Genomic DNA, 26,561 nt, shown 5'->3' on the forward strand with positions numbered 1-26,561 from the left:
AGTGAATTACTTCACATTTTCTACATTATATACCTTCTGTAATCTTGTGGCTCATTCACTTATCTTGTCTATATCTCTTGCCAGCCTCTGTGTCCTTCCCACTAGCTTGGTGTCATCTGCAAACTTAGGTACGTGATTTAGATAAAGAAACATAGTCATTAATATAAATTATAAATAGCTAGAGCCCCAGCACTAGTCCTTGCAGCACTCCACTATTCAGTGCTTGCTAACTGAAAACTTATTTTGTTCTGTTTTTGCCGCTCTGTGCTTTCTATCCATTAAGCAATCCTTTACCCATTTTAAAACAGTACCTCCAACTCCATGAGCCTTTATCTTCCCTGTTTCCCTTTGTGTCACACATTCACAAATGCCTTTTGCAAATTCAGATATACTACATCTACTGGTTCCCCTTCCCTATAAGTTACATCCTCAAAAAACTAAATGGCCTGTAGTTAACTGTTTTCCCTTTCCCTCCTTTCTTGAAAAGCAGCATAACATTTGCCAACTTCCAAACTAATGGAAGCATTTCTGAATCTAAGGAATTTTGGAAAACTATAGCCAGCTTAGCCAATAGCTCTGCAGTGATCTTTTTAGAATCCTAGGCAATCAGCTCTTGGGGATTTCAGATTTTAGTCCTTTAAGTTTTGTCACTACTTTTTTTTTGTTGCTGATGTTAATTTCCTCACTCTTTTAGCCCCTAGATTATCATTGATTTCCGGTATGGAAGTGTTTTCTACTGTGAGAACAAAGTATTTGTTCACTTCTGCCATTTCCTCACTTCCCCATGCTAACTTCTCCTTTTTTTGTTTCTTAGAAACAATGTTTACTTTGACAGTTTTCTCAAAAATCTGTTATTAATGGCAAGCTCACTCTCATTCTACTTTTTCCCATTTCTGATAGCCTCCTCGTTTCTAAAATACTTTTAGTAATCATACTTCATATGTTTTTGCAAAATTATCATCTCCTTTAGTCTAATACTGTCCTCTTGAGTGAGTGACAGATGGGTCTTCCTTGCTGAGCTTTGATGTTTTTTTTCAATGGAATGTATTTTTGTTGAAGATTTTGAATTGTTTTTTGTAAATGTTTCCCATTCGTCATTTACCTCCATACCTTTGAGTCGATTCACCCAATTAAGCCGAACCCTCATACCTGTGTAATTCGCTATGTTTAAGATTAATATTCCTATTTGAGATTGGAAGATGTCACTTTCATATTTAATGAGGTCAATGGTATTACGATCACTATTTCCCAGTAGATGTTTTATGATGATATTATAAATTAACTCTGCTTTATTATTACCCCTCTTGGTAATCTTAACATCCACACTGATTCTACTTTCTTATTAATATCCTTATGTTATCTTTTACTATTAGGGCTACCTCCTTCTTCGCCACTGTCTTTCTGAACTAATGTGTACCCCTGGAATATTTATTTCCCAATCTTGATAACTATGTCTCTTTAATGGTGAGTAAATCTAAAGCATTTACCTCTTTGTGTTATTCGTTCATCTATCTCATTGCAGATTCTTTTGTGCATTCAGGTTTTAAAAAAACTTTAATTTAAATGTTTTACTTTTATCCTTTGCAACATCATTAATTGCCACATCATTAATTGCCAATGTACAATTTTTGGTGAACTCAAAGGGGCCAATTTTCAGCTTGTTAGCCATTAGTGAGAAAGGCAAAACGGGGAAAATCCCACAGGGATTGAAAGGTAATTGCCACTGGCAAGATCCTGTTTTCTGATTTTTTTTTTCCTTGCCCCTTATCAGCAACGTGATGTAGTACATTCTCAAAGAGCAAGAACTTCATTTAAATATAAAATAATATACTTAACAAGCCCACCCCCCCCCCCCCCCACCACACCACATGATTTCCCCCTTCACTGAATATTCATACCTTGCCAATGAGAAGTCACATCGGAGAAGTTTACAACAGGTTCTGGAAAATGAGAATCAATTGAGGGGATTCCACCACGGCGTGCCAATATAATTATAGCCCCCAGCGGTAGTGCCAGGGTGAACTTTCTGGGGAGCCCCATGGGGAGCGAGGTTTACATTATGTTTGTTGGGGAGGAGAAGCTCCCAGTGCTGATGCTAGTGATGGGGGTTGGCGGCAGGGGGGAGAGAGGAGAAGCCAGTGATCCGTTTATGGGGGTGTCCCATATCTGTGGAGGCTGGGCCTTGAGAATGAGGTTTCATTTTGTGCTGATCAGAGCACTCCAGCTCTTTTTTTTTTGTATAGATTGCCCCATTCAAAGCTGGTTCCACAGTAACATAAATCATGCCTCCTGAAATCCTTCTTGATCAGAGAGGCTCAAAATCTGGACTAAAACCTGGGCTGTGCAGCTGGGGAGCTACAAACTGAGATTCAGTCAGAGCCTGACATTCTGGAAACATATGGGAAAATTCCTTCCTTTGCCAATTGGTGTCCCACTGCCTTTAAGCACATTGCTATACTGTTCTGATGTCTCAAACTTTCTTTTTGTGTTTCTAAATATCCACTCCACCCAATCACAACCTGTCAGATTAAAGCCTTATCCATAGCTCTGGTTACATGATTGACAAGGACACTGACCAATTTAAGTGAAACCCATCCCAACATAATAGCTCATATTTCTATGCCTCATGAACTGAAATCCCTTCTTGCCGCACCACTCTTTGAGCTACACATTTAATTCTCTGTTCTGCTAGCAGGGTTCAGGTAACAGTCCAGAGATTAGTATTGTTTATGTTCTACCCTTTAATTTGGTACCTAAATACTCAATTTTCCTTGGTCAAACATCATTTCTACCTATGTCATTTGTTCCCATGTGGAAAACAACAACTGGATCTTCCCATTCCCACTCCACAATGAGATATTCTTAATCCTAGCACTGACCGTGCAACATAACCTTCGGAGCTCCTGGTCACAGTTTCTAACCTCCTGACTATACTCCCCTCTACCTCATTCCTCTTCCCTCCCTTCCTCCCCACCATCACCACCCCCCCCCCCCACCCATCCATTTAAATGCCATCTATTACCATAATGCCATGGCCAATCTGTTCATCCACCTTGCTTCTCATCCATACAGGGAGCAAGCATCACATACTTGCTGGACAAAGTCAGAGCTGAAGCTCTCCCATCACTATATACTGGATCCTCAAACCTGCCTGACTCACAGTAGCATCCTCCTGTCTCTGGCCATTGACCAACTCTGAGGTTCTACCTAACCTAAGGGGTGTGATTGTCTCCTAGAACAAAGCGTCCAAGTAACTCTCCCAATCCCTGATGCCACACGGTGTCTGCAACTCAAACTTCAGCTTAACAATTCAGAGCCAAAGTTGCCTGAGCTGCAGATATGACTGTCCTGGGATTGCATTCCAGATTCCCACATACTGCAGTCACAGCACACAACCTGCCCTGCCATTTTTGTCCAGTTGAATTTATTTAGTTAGATGATCATTTATACTGATAAAATTGCACTCAACCAGCTTGAAGATAAAGAAACAAAACCCACCAACAACACTGGAGGCTGAAAGGCAGTAGAGAAAGAAAATCTTCTTTGCACCTCGGTGCTGAATTCCCACCTGAACCGATTTCCCACCTCACACTCATTCCATTCCACTCCAGCACAGTGTCCTTTCCACATATCCCTTACTTTTTACTTACTTTAAACACTTCATCAAATCTCTTCTTGGCCTTCCTGGCTTGGAGAGAATATCTTCTCATGCCTTGTACCATTCACAGAAACCTTTCCTATGTCCTTGATATCCTTCCAAATGGATGGTGCCTAAAACTGAGTGTAAGAACCCAATATTCAGCGGGAGGTGGAGGCTGTTTTCCCCCACTTGTTTAGCTTGCCCAATTTCCTTCCTTTTCTGCAAGTGGTTTTTTAGAGAGGATAGCCATCTGCTTGATAGCAGCAAGCAGACAATTATCTTTGTTAAGGAGCCAGTTGAGGTAATTTAAAAAATTGCTATTATTTCACCGTATGAGCATGGGCCTTGCGCTGTCTCAGCATCTCATTCAAGTAGATGAGGTGACTGCACAGTGACAAGTCATTGACTGAAATAGCAGCCATGTAAAATTATGTATAAATGGATTAATCATTAAGCAGCAGCTGATGTTTATCACTAAGCTGTCATTTCTGAAAGAGAATTGCATCATTAGTGTGGCTGGCAAAGAGAGGGGATCTTGACGAATGACTCTTGCATGTAAATGCAATTTTGGTCATAATGCATCACATGGGTTGGAATTTTATATCTCCTGGGAGTGGGCTGGCAATTGGAGAGGCAGTAAAATCAGGTCCCATGATAGCAGCATTGTCCTTGCTCCTATTTCTTATGTTCTTACTACCAGTGGAAGGGGAGCTGTCAGGTGGCCTGCCCACCTTTGTGTCATTTGCAGCCTTGAAGTGACAATTTAAGGGCCTGATTCAAGTGGTAAGAGATGTCCATACTACATGGCAAAGCAGCCATTTACAGGCTGAGCAGGTTGTCTCCACCGTACTTCTTTCCCCTCCATATTTTCCCCCCCCCGGTTTCTCACACGCACCCCTTGACAATGTGCACCCAGCAAAACCCTGAACTTAGCTGGGACTCTGGATCCATGGCTCCTTGCATTTGGGAACTGCCTACATGCCCAGTGACACTGCTGGGGCAGGACAGCTGCTAGCCACTTGATTGGCTGAGGTGGGTCCTCTTCCCTGGTGGGGCGAACATCATTCTGGGAGTGAGTTAACAGCCCAGGAGTCATAAGGGAATGGCCAGGAGAATTGGTGCAAAACAGATTTTTAGACCCGCACGTTATTCTCTGGGATTGGCATGATCTACCAAAGGCACAGTGAGATTAGAAAATCACTGCCGTGGTCTTGCCAGTGCTCTGTATCACTGAAGCATAATCTCCCAAGTTTTATTTTTGTTCAGTTCCCTTCACAATAAACTATAACATTCCATGAGCTTTCCTAATGAATTGTTTGCAATTCATGCACTAAGACACCCAATATCCTCTGTATCTCAGACATTTGCAATCTCTCACCACTTACATAACAAGCTGATTTTTTTTTTGTATCCCGGCAAATTGGACAATTTCACATTTCCCAAATCTTGGCTTTGGATTCTGTGCTTTTTGGAGGGTTGTTTTAGTGAAGGATAAAGATGGTAGGAATCGGCAGAGGCACCCGTCTAAAACACGTAAGCCCAAATTTTAATTCCTCTCCCTATGTTTAAGGGACACAGACAAAAAGGCAGTAGTTGGTGAGATTTGATTTCATTTTGATCCCTGCCCTTGATAACTACCTGTGGAGGAAATATTGTCAGCTACAGCAGCCTGAGCTCTGGGTTTTCAAACCTGAGCTGGTGTTGATGCAGTGCATCTTGAGCTTCATGGACAGCATGATTTTAAATGTGGTCACCTTTTACAGTTTGAGAGTACCCAGGGAGTGATGGAATGAGTGACTGCTAGCTAGCCATGAATAGAGGCAGGTAGCCCAAGAGACCCAAGGTGCATTTCATTCTCCAACCCGTGTTAAGCCGTGAATGCTAATGGGAGTGATGCTTCAGCTGTGGAGTGTAACCAGAGCCAAGTCCATTACCCCAGAGGTGGGTTAGCAGTACAGGATGACATGAAGGAGAAATTAGTGATAGGAGATTCAATAGTTAGGGGAATCAACAGGAATTTCAATGGCCGCAGATGTGAATCCAAAATAGCATGTTGCCTCCCTGGTGCCAAGGTCAAAGATGCCACTGAATGGGTGCAGAGCACCCTGGGGCATGGTGAACAGCCAGTGGTTGTGATCTGCATTGATATGACCAACTTTGGTGTCAGAGAATCATAGAAACCCTGCAGTGCAGAAGGAGCCAATTTGCCCCATCAAGCCTGCACTGACAACAATGCCAGTCAGCCCTATCCCTGTAACTCCACAGTTAATCTCCATAAATTAGTGTTAATCTCCATAACACTAAGGGGCAATTAAGTATGGCAATCCACCTAACCTGCGTATCTTTGATCTGTAAGAGGAAGCTGGAGCACCCAGAGGAAACCCATGCAGACACAAGGAGAACATGCAAACTCCACACACAATGTGACCTGAGGCCGAAATTGAACCCTGGTCCGTGGCTTTGTGACAACAGTGCTAACTGCTGTGCCATCGTGCCACCCAAAGGAAGGGATGCCGTCCTGTAATCAGAATGTAGGAAACTAATTAGCAAACGCGATCACTAGGGTAGGGACTTCTGGATTACTCTTGGCACCACACAAGTAAAGATGAATGAGTGGCGAGAAAGATGATGCAGGAGGGAGGGCTTTAGATTTCTGGGACATTGGCTCTGGGAGAGATGGGATCTGTATGGGCCAAACAGTTTGTGTCTGAACAGAGCCAGGACTCAGCTTCTTACAGGGCAATTTACAATTGCTTTTGAGGGAGGACTTAAACTAACATGGCAAGGGGTGAGATGTAACATTAGAGTGAAATACCAACGTGCGAAGAATACTGGGAGAGATAGCTAACACTAGGGAAATTAAAGAAAGCCAGCATGGATTTCTCAAGGACAGATGGTGTTTAACTAACAGAGAGTAATTCTGTTGATGTGATATACGTGGACTTTCGAAAGGCATTTGACAAAAATCCATATAACAAACCTGTGAGCAATGTAGAGCTCATGGAATAAAAAGAACCAAAGCAACATGGATAGAAAATTGGCTGAGTTGTTTTTTGGACTGGAAGAAGGTTTATAGTAGAGTTCCCAGGGGATTAGAATTAAGAACCCTGCTCTTCCTGATGCATATTGATAACTTAGACCTTGGTGTACAGGCACAATTTCCAAATTTGTAATTGATGCGAAGCTTAGAAGCATTGTGGACCAAGAAAAGGCTAATGTAGAACTTAAAAGGACAGAAACAGGTTGATGCAATGGGTGGACAAGTGGCAGATGAAATTTAATGGAGAAAATGGGAAGTGATTCATTTTGGTAGGAAGAATGGAGAGAGGCAATACATAATAAAGGGTACAATTCTAAAAAGAAATGTCAGAACAGAGGGTCTTGGGTGCACATGTGCATAAATCATCAAAGATGGCAGGACAAGTTGAGAGCACAGTTAAAGTGTACAATATTCTGGGAGTTACCTACAAAGGCATAGAGTGCAAAAGCAATGAATTTATATTAAACTCGTATAAAACACTGGTTCAACCTCAACTGGTGTATTGAGTTCTGGACACCATAGCTTAAAGATGTGAAGGCATTAGAGGGTGCAGGAAAAATTCACAAGAATGGTTCCAGGAATGAGGGGCTTCAGTTACTTAAAGATTGGAGAAGTTGAGACTGTTTTCTTTAGAAAAGCAAAGGTTAAGAGAAGATTTGAGATGAAGGTATTGCAAGCCTTTTCACACCCAATGATCAACCCTATGTAGCAGTCCTTTTGTTTGAGTTTGGAAATTTTTATGGGAAACAGTGGTGCAGTGGTCTTGTCACTTGACTAGTGATCCAGAGACCTCTGGTGATCTGGGTTCAAATCCCACCATGGCAGAATATAAATTTAAATTCAATAATAGAAAGTCTAATGATAACCATAAAATCATTGTCAATTATCATAAAAACACATTTGGTTCATTAATTCCCTTCAGAGAAGGAAATCTGCCATTCTTACTTGGTCTAGCTTACATGTGACTCCAGATCTACTGCAATGTGGTTGGCTCTTAAATGCCCTCTGAAATAGCCTAGGAAGCCACTCAGTTCAAGGGCAATTAGGGATGGACAATAATTGCTGGCCCAGCCAGCAACACCCACATCTCACATTGGCAGAGTGGTTAACACTGATGCCTCAGCTTCAGGGACCTGGGTTCAATACCCGGCTTGGGCCATTGTCTGTGTTGAGGCTGTACATTCTCCCCATGTCTGCATGTTTCCTCTGGGTGCTCCAGTTTCCTCCCACAGTCCAACGATGTGGAGGTTAGGTGAATTGGCCATACTAAACTCTCCCGAACAGGTGCTGGAGTATATCGACTAGGGGATTTTCACAGTAATTTTACAGCAGTGTTCAGCGTGAATAATGTGGGTTTGGACAAAGGAGCAAGAAGCAAAGTTTTAAAGTAATTGTCAAAGGGAGCAATGGGAACAGAAGAAATCTTTTCACTCAATGAATGTGAGGAGGAGGCATGGTAAATAGGGACTTTCAAAACAAAATTGGATTCTTACCTAAAGAAAGGAAATATTTGCAGAGCTATAGGCAAAAGGCAGGTGTGGGGTACTAGGTGAATTGCTCCTTTGCAGAGCCAACACAAATATGGTGGATTGAATGGTGCTGTAACCGTCCAGTGATTCAATGGCTGGTATCTTCTGTTCTGGTGTTGAAGCTTGATAGGGACATGGAAGCTAGAATGATTTCCACTGGGCTGCTTAATCTAGCACTGTTCATGGCAGTAACGGAACGAAGTCACTTCATGGAGTTAAAGGTCCAAGCATCATATTAAAAGGAGACCCAGGTATCCTGCACAATCCCCTTCATCTTTGCCTAGCTACTGCTTTATCCTTCCACGTTAACTCTTCCTTGGTCACTCTGCATGCAATTTGCACAGCCACCAATTAGTCAAGGATAGGTTGGCATTGACAGACACTACCCAGAGGACGATGCAGCAGCAACTCACCATTAGTCAAGAAAAATGGGTGTCAGCCACTAATATATCACTGTTCCTTCACTGTCACTGGGTCAAAATCCTTGAGCTTCCTCCCTAACAGCACCATGGGTGTACCTACACCACATGGACTGCAGTAGGTCAAGAAGGCAGCTCACCATCACCTTTTCAAGGACATTTGGGGATAGGGAATAAATGCTGGCCTGAATATGAACATTGCAATTTCTCACTGGCAGGGAACTGGAGGGGGAACTTAACTCTGATGAGCTGGTCCTTTTAATGAGTAAGAAGCTTTAACCCAATTTTAAGTCTCCAAAACATAATTACTGTAGTGCAACCTCCTGTTATCATTTTGGTCATACGCCAATTTAAGTTCTCCCACAAGCCAAGCTTCCCACTGCTGGTGGGAGTGGGAGATTCATCCCTATCACTCTAAGTTAGGTTAGAGATCAGTCAGTGTTTCTTTTCATGTTACTATTGACCAGAAACTGAACTGCACTAATCACATAAAAACGGGTCAAAGGCTCAGAATCCTGCAGCGAGTAACTCACCTCCTGACTCCTCCAAAGCCCCTCCACTATCTTCAAGGCAAAAGTCAGGAGTCTAATGGAATACTCTGCATTTGCCTGGATGAGTGCAGCTCCAACAACAACCAGGAAGCTTGACACCATCCAGGACAAAGCAGCCCACTTGATTGCTTCCCCTTTCACAAATATTCAATCCCTTCACTATCAATGAACAGTGGCAGTCATGTGTACTATCTACATGATGCACTGCAGGAACTCACCAAGCTTTCTTGGTCAATACTTTCCAAATCCATGACCACTACCATCTAGAAGGACAAGAGCAGCAGATACTTGGAAACACCACTACATGGAGGTTTCCCTCCAAGTCACTCATCATCCTGACTTGGAAATATATCACTGTTCCTTCACTGTCATTAGGTCAAAATCCTTGAGCTTCCTCCCTAACAGCACAGTGAATGTACCGACACCACATGGACAGCAGCAATTCAACCAACATCACCAAAGAAAAACAGATGACCCTTTTTTTCATTAAAACAGGAGACTAAAATAATTGGTAAAATAACATGTTTGTGGGACCTTGCTACATGTGACTTGACAGCTGAGCTTCCTACATTATTACTAGTGACCACACTTATAAAGCCTCAGCTATTTTTCACTCGTTCTTCCTTGAGGCATTGGATGCATCCCATCAGACTAAATGACTACTTTAGAATTGCCAACCCTTTAAATATCTCCTCCTGATCTATTTTTATCAACAGCTGAATTAAGCACTAAAATTGTCTGTTTAGGAGGATAATGCCAATTTGTGGTTAGCTAGTTGAATATCCTGTGCTGGTTTGAATGCTGCTGTGTCTTAGAATTGCTGGTACAATCCAATTGAAGTTGCAGTGCAGCTGATTCCTGTTATTTCTCATTCTTCCCGATCTTTCCCTGCCTCTTTAAACAGAATTGAATCAGGAGCAAAGTCACTGTCAGTGCAAAGGTATTGCACTGCATGACCACAAAGCTGGATCATTTGCCCATTTAGGATTTTTGTTTCTTGGTCTTTCTTCTAATACTTTATAACTTCCAGTATGAGTAACTTTCTTCCCCTTCTGTTATATCTGGTCAAACTACAGAAAGTGCGACCTCCTTCAGTTCCAAGACCAGAAAGGAAGATCTTCAGGCGATATGATATATTACTGACATCTTCTGAAGGTTGTAATTATTCCTTTCTAGTGCGACTTCCCTTTTTTTAACCCATCTATTGCAATATGATTTTTGCAGTCACTAATGCTGGTCAGGGTTGACCCTCACAGGTCAAAGAGGTCATCATTAAGATATTTTCACATGACGCACTTCCTTTATACACTCTTGCACTTGGATGGGATGAGGCTGTAAGGGTTTTATGTAGCCCACAAGAGCGGAAAGGGGATGACTCAATTAGGTAAGAGCTGAAATTTTGATTTGCTGATAACAGGTTGAGATGCAGAGATTAAGCCCGTGGTCTGGTTAGGGGGGTCGGGCCTCATGCCGTACTCTGGCATGTTTGTACTCTGAATATATTTGCATGCAAAGAATCTCATTAGCATGAACTGTTTTTAATAAAGTTCTACCTTAAAGTTAGTGGCATGTGGGAATCTTATGGCAGCACCCAGCTCACGTTCATTTCAAAGTGGCATGCAACAGCCAGTTTTGTGTAGTTGTCTCTGAGGTCAGTGGTTTTCTTTGAACTGTGTGGCACAGTGGAGGAGGTGGCAAGAGGATGGCACGTTGAATGGAGGCTCAGGCTTGGTGAGGAAGGAGGGGATTGCGGAATGGAGCTGTGGCATGGAGGAATAGAAAGAGGATCTAAGGGAGGAGTGGCATCAGAGTGTGGAAGAGTGAAGAACCTAGTATGCTGAGTGTGGCTGGGAACAGTCAGTCAGTCAAGGCTAAAAATCAATGACCTAAAGAACCACGCATGGGTCTGTGAATTCACCCACATTTGAATTCTCCCTACTGAGTGCTTTCGGACATGTCCTTTACAATGTATTGAAGGGCAAATCGGTTGAGCCTGAAAGTTCAACTATGTCTCACCAAAGACTGGATAAAACATTGGAGACTACCATAAACAATTTAACATAAATAAAGAGTAAATGCCAAGACGCATCATTATTTTTCCATAATGAAGAATGTCTCTTAATTCCCTGTAATCATCAGTGCCAACTGTGACATAAGGTGTGTCAGTACATTTAATTCTCAAACGAACCTTCTCTATTAATAACGATGATTCACACTTGAAGAACATGAAACATTGGTATTAATATTTAAATTTGAAAATCACTCATATCACCTTTGTGTACATCTTGTGTTAATGTCAGTGGAGGTTGTGGATGTGATGCAGAGGGTCCCTGTTTGTCCAGAAGGCTCTTTTATAGCTTGACAGTACCACAGTGGCTTTCTTGGCACTGAGCGATCTCATGTGCAAGCCACCAGCGCTTAAATTTTAATAGCAGTCACTTGGGAAAGAGCGTAAAGAGTGAAGGTGATAGCCACTTTTTTTTTCTGCTTGTCGAGAGCAATGCAGCACAGTTAAAATTCCACCCTCAGCGTTAAAACTTATCAACAAGATTAAACAAAGGGCGTGACACCATTTCTGGAAAAAAAACTGGGGGAACAGTCCTCCCAAAAGTGCTGAATTGGTGAGAAAACTGGTGTAAATCACAACTTTTTTCAGTTCAACTTCAGTAAAGAATCTGTGCACTGCAAAGATCACAATCGTGAGTCTCATTAAAAGCTCAGGAGATGGGGCCAATTCATGCTGCTGATGCCAGATGGGCAGTGCCAAGGTGCCCCCTGGGCATGGGCACTTTGTCCCTTGGGCAGTGCCAGGTGTCCATGTCCAGGGGGTTCCGATTGCCCACTCCTTCACTCCAGCGGGGTCTCCTGCTAGTTCCCCACAAGGGAGCTACTCTAAACCCTGCTGGAGTGAAATACGCCTGGCAGGGTGAGATGTTATTGGGCCTGGAGAATTTGGTGCCGGGCCCAATAATCACACTTAAAATACATTTTAAAAAGACTCTTCCCGCCGGTTCCCAGCGTAGTCCCGACTGCACCTGTTCTCCTGCTATGGGAAACGTGCATGCGTTAGGATCACATGCTTGAAATCCCACAAAATGGCTGACACGTGATTCCCCCATCCCGACGCACCAAAAACCATCTGAGTCGGGATGGGAGAATTGGGCTCTTGATTTCTTCATTTATGTAACAATAAAGAACATTTCCCTCAGACCCAGCATTGTAAATAAATAAATAAATCTTATACTTTCAACACATTTATCGCCTTCCTTATGTACTTAAACTGATAAGTTATGAGTAAATCCAAGATTCCATGTTATAAACAATCCCCACTGCACTGTGCTGGGACCAATGTTCATGCAAGCCGGAACTAGAGAGGGTTTTAAACAAAATAGTGTGGGTATGGAATCAAATTTGGGAAGATATGGTAAAGGCAAAAGAGAAAGTATTTTTATTGGAAATGAAAAACAGACTAACAAAGGGCTAGAGAATTCAAATCTAACAGTAAATCAACAAATTGGACTGGAGGTTATAAAAAGGATAAAATTAGAAGCTATATTCCAATGCAAGTAGCGTTCAAAACAAAACGGATGGACTGAGAGTACACATAGAAATAAGTAGGTACGATTACGGACACATGGCTGCTGGAGGACATGGATTGGACCCTGAACATTGATGGGTAATGGATATTTAGGAGGGTCAGGAAGCAAGGCAGAGGTGGAGGGAGGGCTCTGTTAGTTGGTGATGGTGTTTGCACCATAGAGAGGGATGACCTAAGTTCAGGAAACCAATGTAGAAACGATTCGGATAAGAGATAAAAACTGATAAAGGCAAGAAGTCATTTGTGTGAGTCATGTGCAGACTCCTAACAATAACCATGTAATAGGGTGGAGCATTAATCGGAGCTTTCCAGAAAGGATAGTGATTTATCACGGGAGATTTTAACCTACACAGTGACTGAAAATGTCAGATGGACAAAAATAGACTAGATAACAAGTTTCGAGAATGTTTTCAGGATAGTTTCTTAAAGCAATATCTTCTGGAGTCAACCAGAGAGCAGGCTATACCAGACCTGGTAGTCATAGAATCACTCGACTATTCGGCCCATCAAGTCTGTACTGACCACAATCCCATCCAGGCCCTATTCCTGCAACCCCAGGCATTTATAATACGACTGAATTTTATATTCAGTTCAAAGGAGAGAGGAGTGGGCCTGAGACTGAGTGAAATTTTAAAGTGGACTTGCCAGCAAGTTCAATAATGGGTGGCATAAAACTAGGTTTGTATCCATTTGGAGTTTAGAGTAAGCAGTGACCTTAGCTACTCTCTGAAATGACTGAGTGAGCCACTCAGTTGTATCAAACTGTTGCCAAGGTAGGTAAAATAAGAACAAAGTATGGGAAGTCATGTTGCAGCTATGTAAAACCTTGCTTAGGCCACATTTTGGAGTGTTGCAAGTAGTTCTGGTCACCAGACCACCAGAAGGACATGGAAGCTTTGGAGAGAGTGCAGAGAAGGTTCACCAGTATGTTGCCTGGTCTCAAGGGCATTGACTATGAGGAGAGGTAGAATAAACTAGGATTGTTCTCACTGGAAAGACTGAGGGGACACCTGATAGAGGTCGACAAAATTATGAAAGGCATAAACAGGGTAAATAGCCAGAGGCTTTTTCCTAGGGCAGAAGTGTTAATTACAAGGGGGTATAGCTTCAAGATGAGAGAGAGAAAAGTTTTTCATGCAGAGAGTGGTGGGTGTCTGGGACACACTACCAGAGGAGGAGGTGGATGCAAGCACACTAGCGAAACTTAAGAGGCATTTGGATGGGTACCTGAATAGGGAGGGAATAGAGGGATACAGATTACGTAAGGGCAGAAGGGGTTTTTAAGCTTAGTTAGGGCATCATGATTAGCACAGGCCTGGAGGATTAAAGGGCATCTTCCTGTTCTGTACTTTTTTGTTCTTTGTATAACGGGTTGGACTATTCAGAATTGACATAGGCGTTAGATTCAGACACAGAGGCACACCAGTCTAGGTTAACTTAGAGTCATCTAAGGGCCCTGTTTGTCAACAGAACTCCCACTTACCTGATGAAGGAGCAGTGCTCCAAAAGCTAATAGCTTTTATTACCAAATAAACCTGTTGGACTTTAACCTGGTTTACTGAGACTTCTTACAATATATTTCCAAATCAAGATAATTGACTTGGGGGAAGATCTCCAGGTGCTGGTGTTCCCAGGTGTCTGTTGCTCTTGTCCTTTTATATGTTAGTGGTCGTGGGTTTGGAAGGTGCTGTCTAAGGAACCTTTGTGTTCCTGCAGTACATCTTGTAGATGGTACACACAGCTGCCACTGTCCCTCGATGGTGGAGGGATTGGATGTTTTTTGTGGAAGGGGTAGCAATCAAAGGGTGCTGCTTTGTTCTGGATGGTGTTGAGCTTCCTTAATGTTGTTGGAGCTGCACTCACACCAGCCAAGTAGGGAGCATTCCATTATAGTCCTGACTTGTGCCTTGTAGATGGTTAACAGGCTTTAGGGAATCGAGGTGAGTTACTTGCCTTTGACCTGCTTTGGTAGCCACAGTATTTGTATGGTTAGTCCATTTCAGTTTCTGGTCAATGGTAACTCCTAGTATGTTGATAGTGGGGAATTCAGTGATGGTGATGCTGTCAAATGTCAAGAGATGATCGTTCGATCAGTTGATACGTTAGATTGGCACTGCCAGTGTGCCATGTGACACTACCAGGTTGGCACTGCCCAGCCATATCGCCAACCACCCAGGGGCCTCAGTAGCCTCTGAGCCCTCTTGCGTGGCCATCACACCTGGTCTCCATTTGTAGAGATCAGTAGTGATTCTCACCAGGTTTTCATTGTGCTCGTGGGTCAGAGAATCCGGGGAGCAGGGAGAATCCAGCCTCAGATGGACTAAACCTGTTTAAATATGGTTCTCCTCCTCAGTGGGCAGGAACCTGGATACATTTGGGCGCGGCAGCTGGGAGGATTGCAGTGGGGTTTTGCATCAGTGAGTACGCTAAACCCCTCACCCACAATTCACCGACCTCACGCCGCCCCAATACAATCAGTACCGGGCACGGCATGCCAGAAAACCACAGCCAAGGGTTCCACATCCAGTGAGTCAGATCAAAGCTCTGCATCAACATCCTGACTAGATGAAGTTCCAGAACTAACTGCAGCCCTAAGCAAACTGCTACAACAAAGCTGCTACTGGCATTTACCTGACAAATTGGATTTGTCCCGCTTTTTGTAGGGCAATTTTAAGAACATAAGAAACAGGAGCAGGAGTAGGCCATCTAGCCCCTCAAGCCTGCCCCACCATTCAATTAGATCATGGCTGATCTGTCGTGTCTCAGTTCCACTTTCCTGCTTTCTCCCCATAACCCTTAATCCCCTTGCCTACCAAAAACCTATCAACCCGCGTCTTAAATATATTTAGTGAGGTAGCCTCCACCACTTCAACGGGCAGAGAATTCCAGAGATTCACCACCCTTTGAGTGAAGAAGTTCCTCCTCAACTCTGTTCTAAACTGCCCCCCCCCCCCATCTTGAGGCTGTGCCCTCTAGTCCTACTGTCCTTTCTGAGCGGGAAGAATCTCTCTACCTCGACCCTATCCATCCCATTCATCATCTTGTACGTCTCTGTAAGATTCCCCCCTCATCTTCTAAACTCCAACGAGTACAAACCCAGTCTATTCAGCCTCTCTTCATAATCCAACCCCCTCATCTCCGGTATCAGCCTAGTGAACCTCCTCTGCACTCCCTCCAAGGCCAAAATATCCTTGTGCAAGTGTGGTGACCAAAACTGCACACAGTACTCCAGCTGTGGCCTCACCAGTGCCCTGTACAGTTGCAGCAAGACCTCCCTGCTTTTATATTCAATCCCCCTCGCTATAAAGGCCAGCATTCCATTTGCCTTCCTGACCACCTGCTGCACCTGCAGACTGGGTTTTTGCGACTCATGCACAAGGACCCCCAGGTCCCTCTGCACCGTCGCCTGCTGCAGTTTTTCGCCCTTTAAATAGTAATCCCAAATTTTCCAAGGTTTTTTAACACCTCAGAGCCGAGCAGAGTTAGGCAATCCCTCACTGACCAAGTTTCTTCAAAGCAGCCTCTGATTCTATTCTCAACAAACAGGCAGACAAAACTTGGGTTAATTATATCACCAGCAGCTATGCAGACTGTTGCCTATTCCCCAAATCTAGTTGATCAGCAGCTAATCACTCTGCTCTGTTTTCACTGCCACCTCAAACAACTTGATTGCTTTCAGATAGACAGCCTCACTGAGGGACTGGAGACACTCATCCACTTTGAATTCCAAAGATAAGAAATGTTTTCAGATCTGATTTGGCTGCGAGTTGGATAGAGGACAGCAGCAATAATGGTGGTGTCATGGTAACGTCACTGGACTACTCATTCTGAGGCCCGGGCTGAAGCTATAGGGATGTAGCTCCGTACCCACTACAGCTGGTGGAATCTAAATGCACCCAATTAACTAGTCCGGAACTGAAAGCTAGTTTCAGTAACGATGGGACAAAGTAGAAAAGGCTGAGAGCTTCAAGTTTTTGGGTGTTCAGATCACCAACAATCTGTCCTGGATCCCCCATGCCAACACTATAGTTAAGAAAGCCCACCAATGCCTCTACTTTCTCAGAAGACTAAGGAAATTTGATATATCAGTTACGACTCACCAACTTTTACAGATGCACCATAGAAAGCATTCTTTCTGGTTGTATCACAGCTTGGGCAGTTCCTACTCTGCCCAAGACCGCAAGGAACTACAAAGGGTCGTGAATGTAACCCACTCAAGCAAATCAACCTCCCGTCCATTGACTCTGTCTACACTTCCTGCTGCCTTGGAAAAGCAGCCAGCATATTTAAGAACCCCACGCACCCTGGACATTCTCTCCTTTTTTCTTCTTCTGTCAGGAAAAAGATTCAAAAATCTAAGGCCACAAACCAATCGACTCAAGAACAGCTTCTTCCCTGCTGCCATCAGACTTTTGAATGGATCTACCTTGCATTAAGTTGATCTTTCTCTAAACCATAGCTATGACTGTAACACTATATTCTGCATTCTACCTTTTCCTTTTCTATGAACAGTATGCTTTGCTGTATTGCATGCAAGAAACAATACTTTTCACTGTATGTTAATACATGTGACAATAATAAATCAAATCAATTTCTAACCCTTTCCCCTTCCCTTGGTCATGCTCCGCTCAACTTGTACTCAAGCACAAGCTGGCATTTTCAGGCACATCATGGTGGCACAGTGGTTAGCACTGCTGCCTCACAGTGCTGGGGACCTGGGTTCGATTCTCAGCTTGGGTCACTGACTGTGTGGAGTTTGCACATTCTCCTCATGTCTGCATGGGTTTCCTCTGGGTGCAACGGTTTCCTACCACAGGTGCAATGATCTGGACAGGCGCCAGAGTGCAGTGACTAGGGGAATTTCACAGTAACGTCGTTGCAGTGTTAAGGTTAGCCTTACATGTGACTAATAAATAAACTTTTAAGTGGACAATGCATCAGCAACACTGTTGATGGTTGGAATCAGTCTCACCAGGTGGTCACAACGTGTGTGCAGTCATGAATATGAAAGTTCTAATTTCTCACTGGCAGGGAGTTTTAATTTGGAGGGGAACTTAATTCCCGGGAGATGGCCTTTTAATGAGCACGTACGCACGCAAAAAGACATTCCAGAATTGTTCATCCGTGATCTTGGCCAATCTGTAAAGTATCGAGAAACATAATTGCTAATGTTTAACCAAACATTGGGAAACTGATATTTGGCCTCATGCCACATAAATTTCCCGTGCCCACCTGGCTCCCCACTGCTGATTCTTCCTTCTGTGTCAAATTGGCCAGAACCTAGGGTGACACCATACCCAAACTGTTTAATTTCCCTTCCAGTTCACTCTGTGATTCACTGTAAAATTAAGATAGAATTGAAACAGATTTCACCCCCTATCTCCATTTGCACTCACTGTTTAAATTGAACAGATTGACCAATACAATCATAAAGCAGACTGAATTGAGGCTGATCAATTTTAATGCCCTGTATGGTTTTGTCCTTGTTTTAACTTTGTAACTCGATTGCTGTTGTGTTCTTTAGGCTCTGGGGAATCATGAATTTGACAATGGCGTGGAAGGTCTCTTGGACCCCTTTCTTAAGAACGTTTCCTTCCCAGTGCTGAGTGCGAATATCAAAGCAGACCAAAGCTTATCCCAAAAACTCAGCGGCTATTATCATCCTTATAAGATCCTACAAGTCAATGGGCAGAAGATAGGTGTGATTGGATACACCACCAAAGAAACACCAATACTTTCAAGTCCAGGTAGGTACTGATTGAAACTGAGCTTCACTGTCAACTGGAGCTTTGAAATGGGCAACAATTAATTTTTTATTTATATATTCCAGGCCCACATCTAATCTTCGAAGATGAGATTGAAGCTGTGCAACGTGAAGTAAACAAACTCTCAACTCTGGGGGTTAACAAGATTATCGCCCTGGGTCATGCAGGATTCGAAACAGATCAAGAAATTGCAAAGAAAGTGAAAGGGGTTGATGTTGTAATCGGAGGACATACCAACACTTTTCTTTACACAGGTAAACATCTCAAACAACTCCTATCAGTTCTGTCAAAGTTAGAGAATTTTACAGCACAGAAGGAGGCCATTTTGTGCATTGCACCAGGGCCAGTTGTTTGAAAAAGTTCTCAGTCATACTCTTTCCCCCCAGCAAATTAATCACGTTCAAGATTAACATAAATTCTCTTTTGAGAATTCTCTATTGAATCTTCTTGAATCCCCTCACCTCTGCAACTTTCCCACTTCTGCACCCTGACCACTGTGCCCAATCTACCTTTAGTCAGTCAAATATCTGTCATGCATCGCAACCCAACATCAGAAGATTGTGGATGAATTCAATGTGGGAAGTTCTTGGGCTAGCAAAAGATAGATTAGTCTATTTTCTAATTGTCACGAAGCTAGGAACTGGGGAGAAACCACAAGGTCTTGAGCCCCAGACACACAGGATAAAGCCAATGGACAACTATAAAAAAAACTAATTCAAAAGGCTACTGGAATGTTGCATTTATTTTAAATGCTTTATAAAGGAGTGGCAGTTTTGTTACAGCTGTACAGGGCTCTGATCAAACTCTATTTAGAACTGCATTCAGCACAATTGGGAAGGATACATTTTCCATGGAAAGAATGCAGTACAGATTCATCAGAGTAAGAACTTACCTAAAAGGAGGTTGGATAAACTTATGATGTGGAAATGCTGGCGTTAGACTGGAGTGGGCACATCTCACAACACCAGGTTAAAGTTCAACAGGTTTATTTGGAATCATGAGCATTGGGTGAATCACGTGATCAAGGAGCAGTGCAAGTAAACCTGTTGGACTTTAACCTGGTGTTGTGCGACTCCTTACTGTACATAAACTTAATTTAGAAGATGATAGCATGATCCAATTGTGGTGTCAAAAAAGGATTTGATAAGAAGAAACTATTTTTCCCTGGTAGGTGAGTTCAGGACCAGGTGAAAGAAATTTTAAGTAAGTTAGGCCACTCAGGGCTGACGTGAGAAAGCACTTCCTCGTTCAAAGGGTTTTGGAAAATTAAAACTCTTAACCAAAAAGCTGTTGAGGCTAGTTCAATTGAAAATGTCTAAACTGAGATGAGTAGATTTTTGCTTATGGAACTCGGGTAGAGAAGTAACCACAATCTATTCGAACGGTGCAACAGGCTTGATAAACTAAATGATCCTTTGATCCAAGAGGTGGACTTACAATGAAGCACACAGAGCTGCAACGCAGGGCCCCAGTCCAATACTGAGAGATTGGTGCTCCCACAGCAATCAGTCTGGTAGCTCTGAATTTGCGTGGATTTTGGGGAGTAGCGACACCACATGACCAGAGGTCAGGGCTGAGGAGAGAGGACGGTATGTCAACCATACTGGTGAGGGCGAGTCGGTCAACCGAGGCTGAGAGCAGAGGCCAGGGTAAGCCAGATAAGGCCAGCAGCCAGTAGTGTAGCTAGCGGGGGAACAGGGGGAACAATCGCTTCCCCTGAGCACATTGTTCAAAAGTGGCGCCCTTTCAAAGGGGTGTTCGTCATGGGCCCCTCAGATCTCTCCCCGAGATCTGAAGTCCTCGATCCGTGTACTGCAATCGTGGGATACGATACGGGTACGGGGACTTCAGGCAGCAAGGAGGGCACGCAATCTCCCAAGAGGGGATGCAATCACGAGGATAATTGCAGAGGCTACAAAGGTCACAAATCTGCAGCCACTGCAACGATCGGGCAGTTGAGACCCAAGTATCCCTCGCCAATGGACATCACCAGCCGAGATTGGGTGAGTAAATAGATTTGGTGATTATCTTAACCTGTCCACATTGTACGACATTTTTCTGATCTTGCCACTAACTAGTGCAGCTGCGGAACGATCCTTTAGCCGGGAGACTCGAGCAGAAGCCATTTTGCAGGCTCCCCGCTGGGCACCACAGCTTTCCAGCGCTGTCAGCTCTGTGCTGGAAATCAGCGCAGAGCTGCATAATTTATTTAAATGTTAATGTTAATCTATTTTAAGTATCATTGGCAGGCCCGGGGGCGGAGGGGGGTCAGGACCGCCGTTGAGGGCTTGGAGGGGATTGTGGGGGGGATTGGGATGGGAGGGGCACAAAGCTGGCCCGGACATGTTCGCGGGGCCAGCAGTTAGGCTGTGGAGGCTCGGAGGGGCAGCGATGAGGTGTCACGGAGCTGGCCAGCGATCAGGGGGCCAGCAGTGCAGGGCCAGTGTGCATGCGCAGTGGCCCACTCAGTGCAATGCTGCCAGCCTCTCCAGTGGGAATAGGCCCTGCCCACTGATATTTGGAGTGAAAGACACTAGTGCACTCTGCAGTGCACAGAATGTGGGAGATACGTTTTGAAAACCCCAGCGGGATTTACACCAGTTTTTACATGAATTTGACACTTGGAATTAGGTTGGGAGAATCACTACCAATATTTTTCTTGTGATCCTGTAACATTTAATGTATTGTCATGTGAAACTGAGAGAAATTTTGGAATATCGATTGCAAAGTGAAGAGCTGAAGAGGCCATCAGAGCTGTGAATAGATCAGTCAGAGGGTTGGAGTGGTGAATTGTTGAAAAGGCATTGCTGCAAGCATTAGGAGTGTGTATTTGAATGGAAGCGATTGGAAAGAATAATTTCATTGTTAAACAACGACCTGAAAACAGAGCTCTACTTTGAAAATTCATTGAGCCCAAAGCAAGTCCCCTTATTGCCCACTATCCACCAAGATAATATCAAACTTTATTATTAATAATAATTTATTATTATTCGCTAAGTGTGAGGGCCAGGCATGTCCCAGCATGCTTTTCAGGAAGCAATGAGGCACCTCAATCCAACACCAGGGCGGAGAGTGAGAGGGGGCTGGTTGACAACCAGACTAGAGAGGGCAAGAGCAGAGGCCAGGCCAAAGAAAGCCAGCAACAGCAGTCAGCACCCAGCCAGGAGCACACACAATTGTCAAGGCTCATCACCCTGGTCAGGAAGTGTGAGGGCCTGGTAGGCGCCAACTGGTTTTTAGAGAGCAACCAGGCAACTCTACCAGAGGCCAAGGCTGAGAATGAGGGGCACTCGGCAATAGGACCGGAGAGGATAAGGCCGCCAACAAGAGCAGAGGCCAAGGCATGCCAGATAAAGCCAGCACCAGCAGCCAGTTAGCCATTGAGCCACCAACACATTTGTGAGCTCAGATCAGCAAAGGGGAGTCAGCTGCAGTGGTGACTCAACCCCCAGACCACGGCTGGGCAAGTGAGGGAGAGGCCCTCACTGGTAGGTAGGTTGCCACATCATTAGGGGGCAGGCTGTGACTTCATCAAACCCTTGCAAAGAAGAAAAGTGTGGGGTCCCCAGAAGTATAAGGCTGCTTTTGTTCCTGTGTAACAGTCTCTGACCCAATATGAAGTTACAGAGGTGGACTTACTGTTTGATGGTTATGTGTTCTTCCCCATGTGGAGTGGGTAATTGGGGCCAAACCTTCCCAAATTGATAGGCCTTAGTCTAATTAAAGGCCTAGGAATTGTGTGTGCAAGGCTACAGCTGACTTTTAAATCAAGTAATGCCCAGCTCACAGTGATGTGTCTCCTGCCCCATGTGGGCCAAACAGCATCAGCAGTTTCCTAGACTTAACCTGGTTCAGATATCAGATCATCAAGGTGGACATAGTTGGTTCATTTTCATCAGGCATGCCACCTTGGAGTGAACAGATTCCTAAAGGGTCTGTCCTCAAAGGAGGATAATCACTATTGTTTAATTTTAACATCATCTGCACTTTCTAATGTCACAGGCTATTTAATATTCACAATGTTTCTACAATTTATATTGGGCCAAGTCTTGCTGTTAGGTAGACATTTCCCTCAGCTATCAACTCAGAGGAAATATTTCAGCAAGTTGCTGCAAGTGTGAGATGATAATGGAATGTCAAGGACAGCAGGACTCTGGGGACCCTGGTGAATGATGAGGCAAAAAGCAAGGTTTGAGGATTGGAAAATAAATAGAGGACCAATAGAGACAGAGGATGATAGAGGTTGAAGCAGGTACAGAAAAAATATATAGAGAGGAAAGAAAGATTGGAAAAAGAGAGAAAAGTAGAAAAAAAAGTGTGAGACTTGAAATTTTAATAATTGCTAACAACATTTTACAAGGTGCATGTGTTATGATCTGATGCATATGAATTGCCATACAGACCAAATCCCAAATGGAAACTAGCCTACATATCGCAACTCTTTTTGTTTTTTTTTAATAATGAGAAGGGACATTTACACTGAATCCTGAAGCCACAAATTCTTGTAACATTTTTTTAGGATTTTGAATGTTTAAATTAAAATATGTATTAACAAAAAATACACAAGATTTCATTTACAGTGTTAATATTAAATTTACAGAACATTTCCCAAAATGAATTTCCTACTTGGTTAGACTCTCAAAATGAACATCCCTTTCTTTTTAACTTTAAAAAGTTCAGTGGTATGACCACAAGGCAAACCCACTGTTGCTGCAGAGAAGGAATATTCCAGGGTTTCTCAGCTCCCTCACTGCTGTAGAAATTCAAGTCACTTTGAAATAAAACCCTGCTTTCTGAAAAAGCAGATGGACACTTTTCTGGCTGGACTGGATAGAAGGTTAATCACTTTTCCAGCACAGAATAATCTCCATGAGCTCTCACATGGCCACTCCCACAGTTTTCACATCTCTCCTAAACCAGTTTTTCCTTATTTCCTCTCATTCCATTGTCCTTATCCTTCTTTGAAACTCGCCTTTCCCAGGAGATCAAAATCTATTATGTTCTCCCTACTGCTCCCACTTTCAGTAAAATAAAATGTAATTTTCGTTAAGGGGAAGTCGTGTCTGACAAATTTACTGGAGTTCTGAGGATGCGTCTAGGGCGGTGGATAGAGGAGAGCCGGTGGATGTGGTCTTTCTTGATTTTCAGAAGGCGTTTGACAAGGTGCCTCACAAGAGGTTATTGCAGAAGGTCAGGGGACAGGGAGTTGGGGGTAGGGTGTTAGCGTGGATAGAGGACTGGTTGTCAAATAGGAGGCAGAGAGTGGGGGTTAATGGGTGCTATTCGGATTGGCGGTTGGTGCCTAGTGGAGTGCCTCAGGGGTCGGTGCTGGGGCCTCAGCTATTTACCATTTATATAGATGATCTGGAGGAGGGAACCGAGTGTATGGTGTCGAAATTTGCTGATGACACCAAGATTGGTGGAAAGGCAAATTGTGCGGAGGGTGTGGAGAGTCTGCAGAAGGATCTAGATAGGCTGGGCGAATGGGCCAGGAAATGGCAAATGGAATTTAATGTTGGCAAGTGCGAGGTGGTCCACTTTGGTAGGAATAATGGTAGGAAGGATTATTACTTACGTGGAGAAAAACTGCAGCAGGCGACGGTGCAGAGGGACCTCGGGGTCCTTGTGCATGAGTCGCAAAAACCCAGCTTGCAGGTGCAGCAGGTGGTCAGGAAGGCTAATGGGATGCTGGCCTTCATAGCGAGGGGGGTGAATATAAAAGTAGGGAGGTCTTGCTGCAGCTGTATAGGGCATTGGTGAGGCCGCAGCTGGAGTACTGTGTGCAGTTTTGGGCGCCGTACTTACGCAAGGATATTTTGGCCTTGGAGGGAGTGCAGAGGAGGTTTACTAGGCTGATGCTGGAGTTGAGGGGGTTGAGCTATGAGAAGAGGCTGAATAAACTAGGCTTGTACTCGTTAGAGTTTAGAAGAATGAGGGGAGATCTCATTGAGACGTATAAGATGATGAATGGGATGGATAGGATAGAGGTGGAGAGACTCTTCCCACTCAGAAAGGATAGTAGGACTAGGGGGCACAGCCTCAAGATAAAGGGGGGGCGGTTTAGAACGGAGTTGAGGAAGAACTTCTTCACTCAAAGGGAGGTGAATCTCTGGAATTCTCTGCCCGTTGAAGTGGTGGAGGCTGCCTCGCTAAATATTTTTAAGACGCGGGTTGATGGGTTTTTGATAAGCGAGGGGATTAAGGATTATGGGGAGAGGGCGGGAATGTGGAACTGAGCCATGACAGATCAGCCATGATCTTATTGAATGGCGGGGCAGGCTCGAAGGGCTAGATGGCCTACTCCTGCTCCTATTTCTCATGTTCTTATAACCTTGCTCTACTTATTTACATCATCTGTGGCTGGGATTCTGCAGAGTCGAGGCTGTAAACGGAGATTTGGCTAAGCACCAAATTCTCCAGTCTTGCAGTGGTGGTGGGGTGTGAGAGCAGAGAAAGTCAGACATGATCTTTTCCAAGTTGTAAGCCCTTTAACAACAAAAAGTCCAAATCATCTCTTATTTCCCAGTGCAAGTTCCCCTACTGGTTTAACCACCTGTAGAGAATTCCATTTGGCCACATTTACTTTAAGTGCATCCCTCTCATCACTTCTTTGACTAAATTAGTTTCTTTTTTTTTCTGACTCACATATATATATATACACACACACACACACACACACACCCTAAAAATATGAAAAATAATGTCTTCACACATGCATTTTTTTAATTTATTTATTCATTTGTGGGACATGGGCGTTGCTGGCTGGCCAGCACTTATTGCCCATCCCTAGTTGCCTGAAGGCAGTTGAGAGTCAATCACATTGCTATGGCTCTGGAGTCACATGTAGGCCAGACTGGGTAAGGATGGTAGACTTCCTTTCCTAAAGGACGTTAGTGAACCAGATGGGTTTTTCCGACAATGGGCAATGGTTTCATGGTCAACAGTAGATTCTTAATTCCAGATATTTTTCAGCAGTGGCAGGATTCAAACCTGGGTCCCCAGAACATTAGCTAAATTTCTGGATTAATAGTCTAAGGATAATATAATTAGGCCATTGCCTCCCCTAACTCATACGTATCTCCATTTCTCCAGCTCGCTGGTTGATTAGTGGATCAATAATTGGTGGCATCATTCACATGCTATTTTCCAAAAACATGTGATCCATTGACCCCTTCATCAAAAAAATGTAACTTGTGATAATTTGAACCAGATTATGATATTTTATGAAATCTGTTTTCACATCTGGAACCTTTATTTGGGAAAGAGGAAGAGTGGATGTACTTTGAGGAATCAAAGATGGAGAATTGTGGTTCAGTAAAATTGATAAAACCCTAAATCCAATTCTTGGGTGCTGCTGAAACGTTGACTTGTTTGTTTTCTCCTGTGGTTTTAATATGATGCTGTTTCTTCATTTACTTCAGCCCCATTTTAAGAGAATCTGCACCTTGATATCAACTGCTCATCCACCCCCAACACACATCATGTAGTAATGACAACTTCAAATTGTTGCTGCTGCAACAGAAACAAAAGTGACAATATTAGAAATAAATGACCAAATATTCTCTCTCCTAATCCCAGAGAGAAAAGCAGTTAACTTCTAACCAATATTTACCCCTCCACCTAAAACAGATTTGTTCTTTGAGAGGGATATGATCCCCAGAAGGGTCAGGGGTTTTAGTTCAGTCGGACAGCATAGTCGGTGCAGGCTTGGAGAGCTGAAGGACCTGTTCCTGTGCTGTAATTTTGTTTGTTCTTTGCCTGAAGGCAGGTCTGATCTGCATTATGGGTAGGACAAGGAAAGGCTTCCTGGATCTACCCCAGCTGGAATGGAGATCAAACTTTGTGCTTTTGACACTCATCTGATCTTTACCAACCAACAAGCCTCCAATGAATTGGAGTTGCTGAGGCAGTGCTCATTTTTCAGTGCATGTTGTAGCCTGGGGCTATGAATAGTGATAATAAGGCTTCAATTTGTTTCTGTTTTTTGGCTGTATAAATGCATCTTCCATGGCCAACATC

At 43.7% G+C, this 26,561-nt stretch overlaps 1 protein-coding gene across 1 annotated transcript in view; it reads left to right on the forward strand.

Annotated features, from left to right (window-relative positions):
* LOC145350875 (5'-nucleotidase-like) overlaps nucleotides 1-26,561 on the forward strand; it is a 76,988-nt gene that overhangs the window by 15,743 nt on the left and 34,684 nt on the right. Inside the window, exons 2-3 of the mRNA XM_080200282.1 lie at nucleotides 18,302-18,524; nucleotides 18,608-18,796. Coding sequence (XP_080056408.1) covers nucleotides 18,302-18,524; nucleotides 18,608-18,796 — 412 coding nt within the window. The remainder of the gene's footprint in view (nucleotides 1-18,301; nucleotides 18,525-18,607; nucleotides 18,797-26,561) is intronic.

The sequence above is a fragment of the Carcharhinus amblyrhynchos genome, chromosome 12 (assembly GCF_965287045.1).
Source record: "Carcharhinus amblyrhynchos chromosome 12, sCarAmb.v2.hapA, whole genome shotgun sequence".
Classification (NCBI taxonomy): Eukaryota; Metazoa; Chordata; class Chondrichthyes; order Carcharhiniformes; family Carcharhinidae; genus Carcharhinus; species Carcharhinus amblyrhynchos.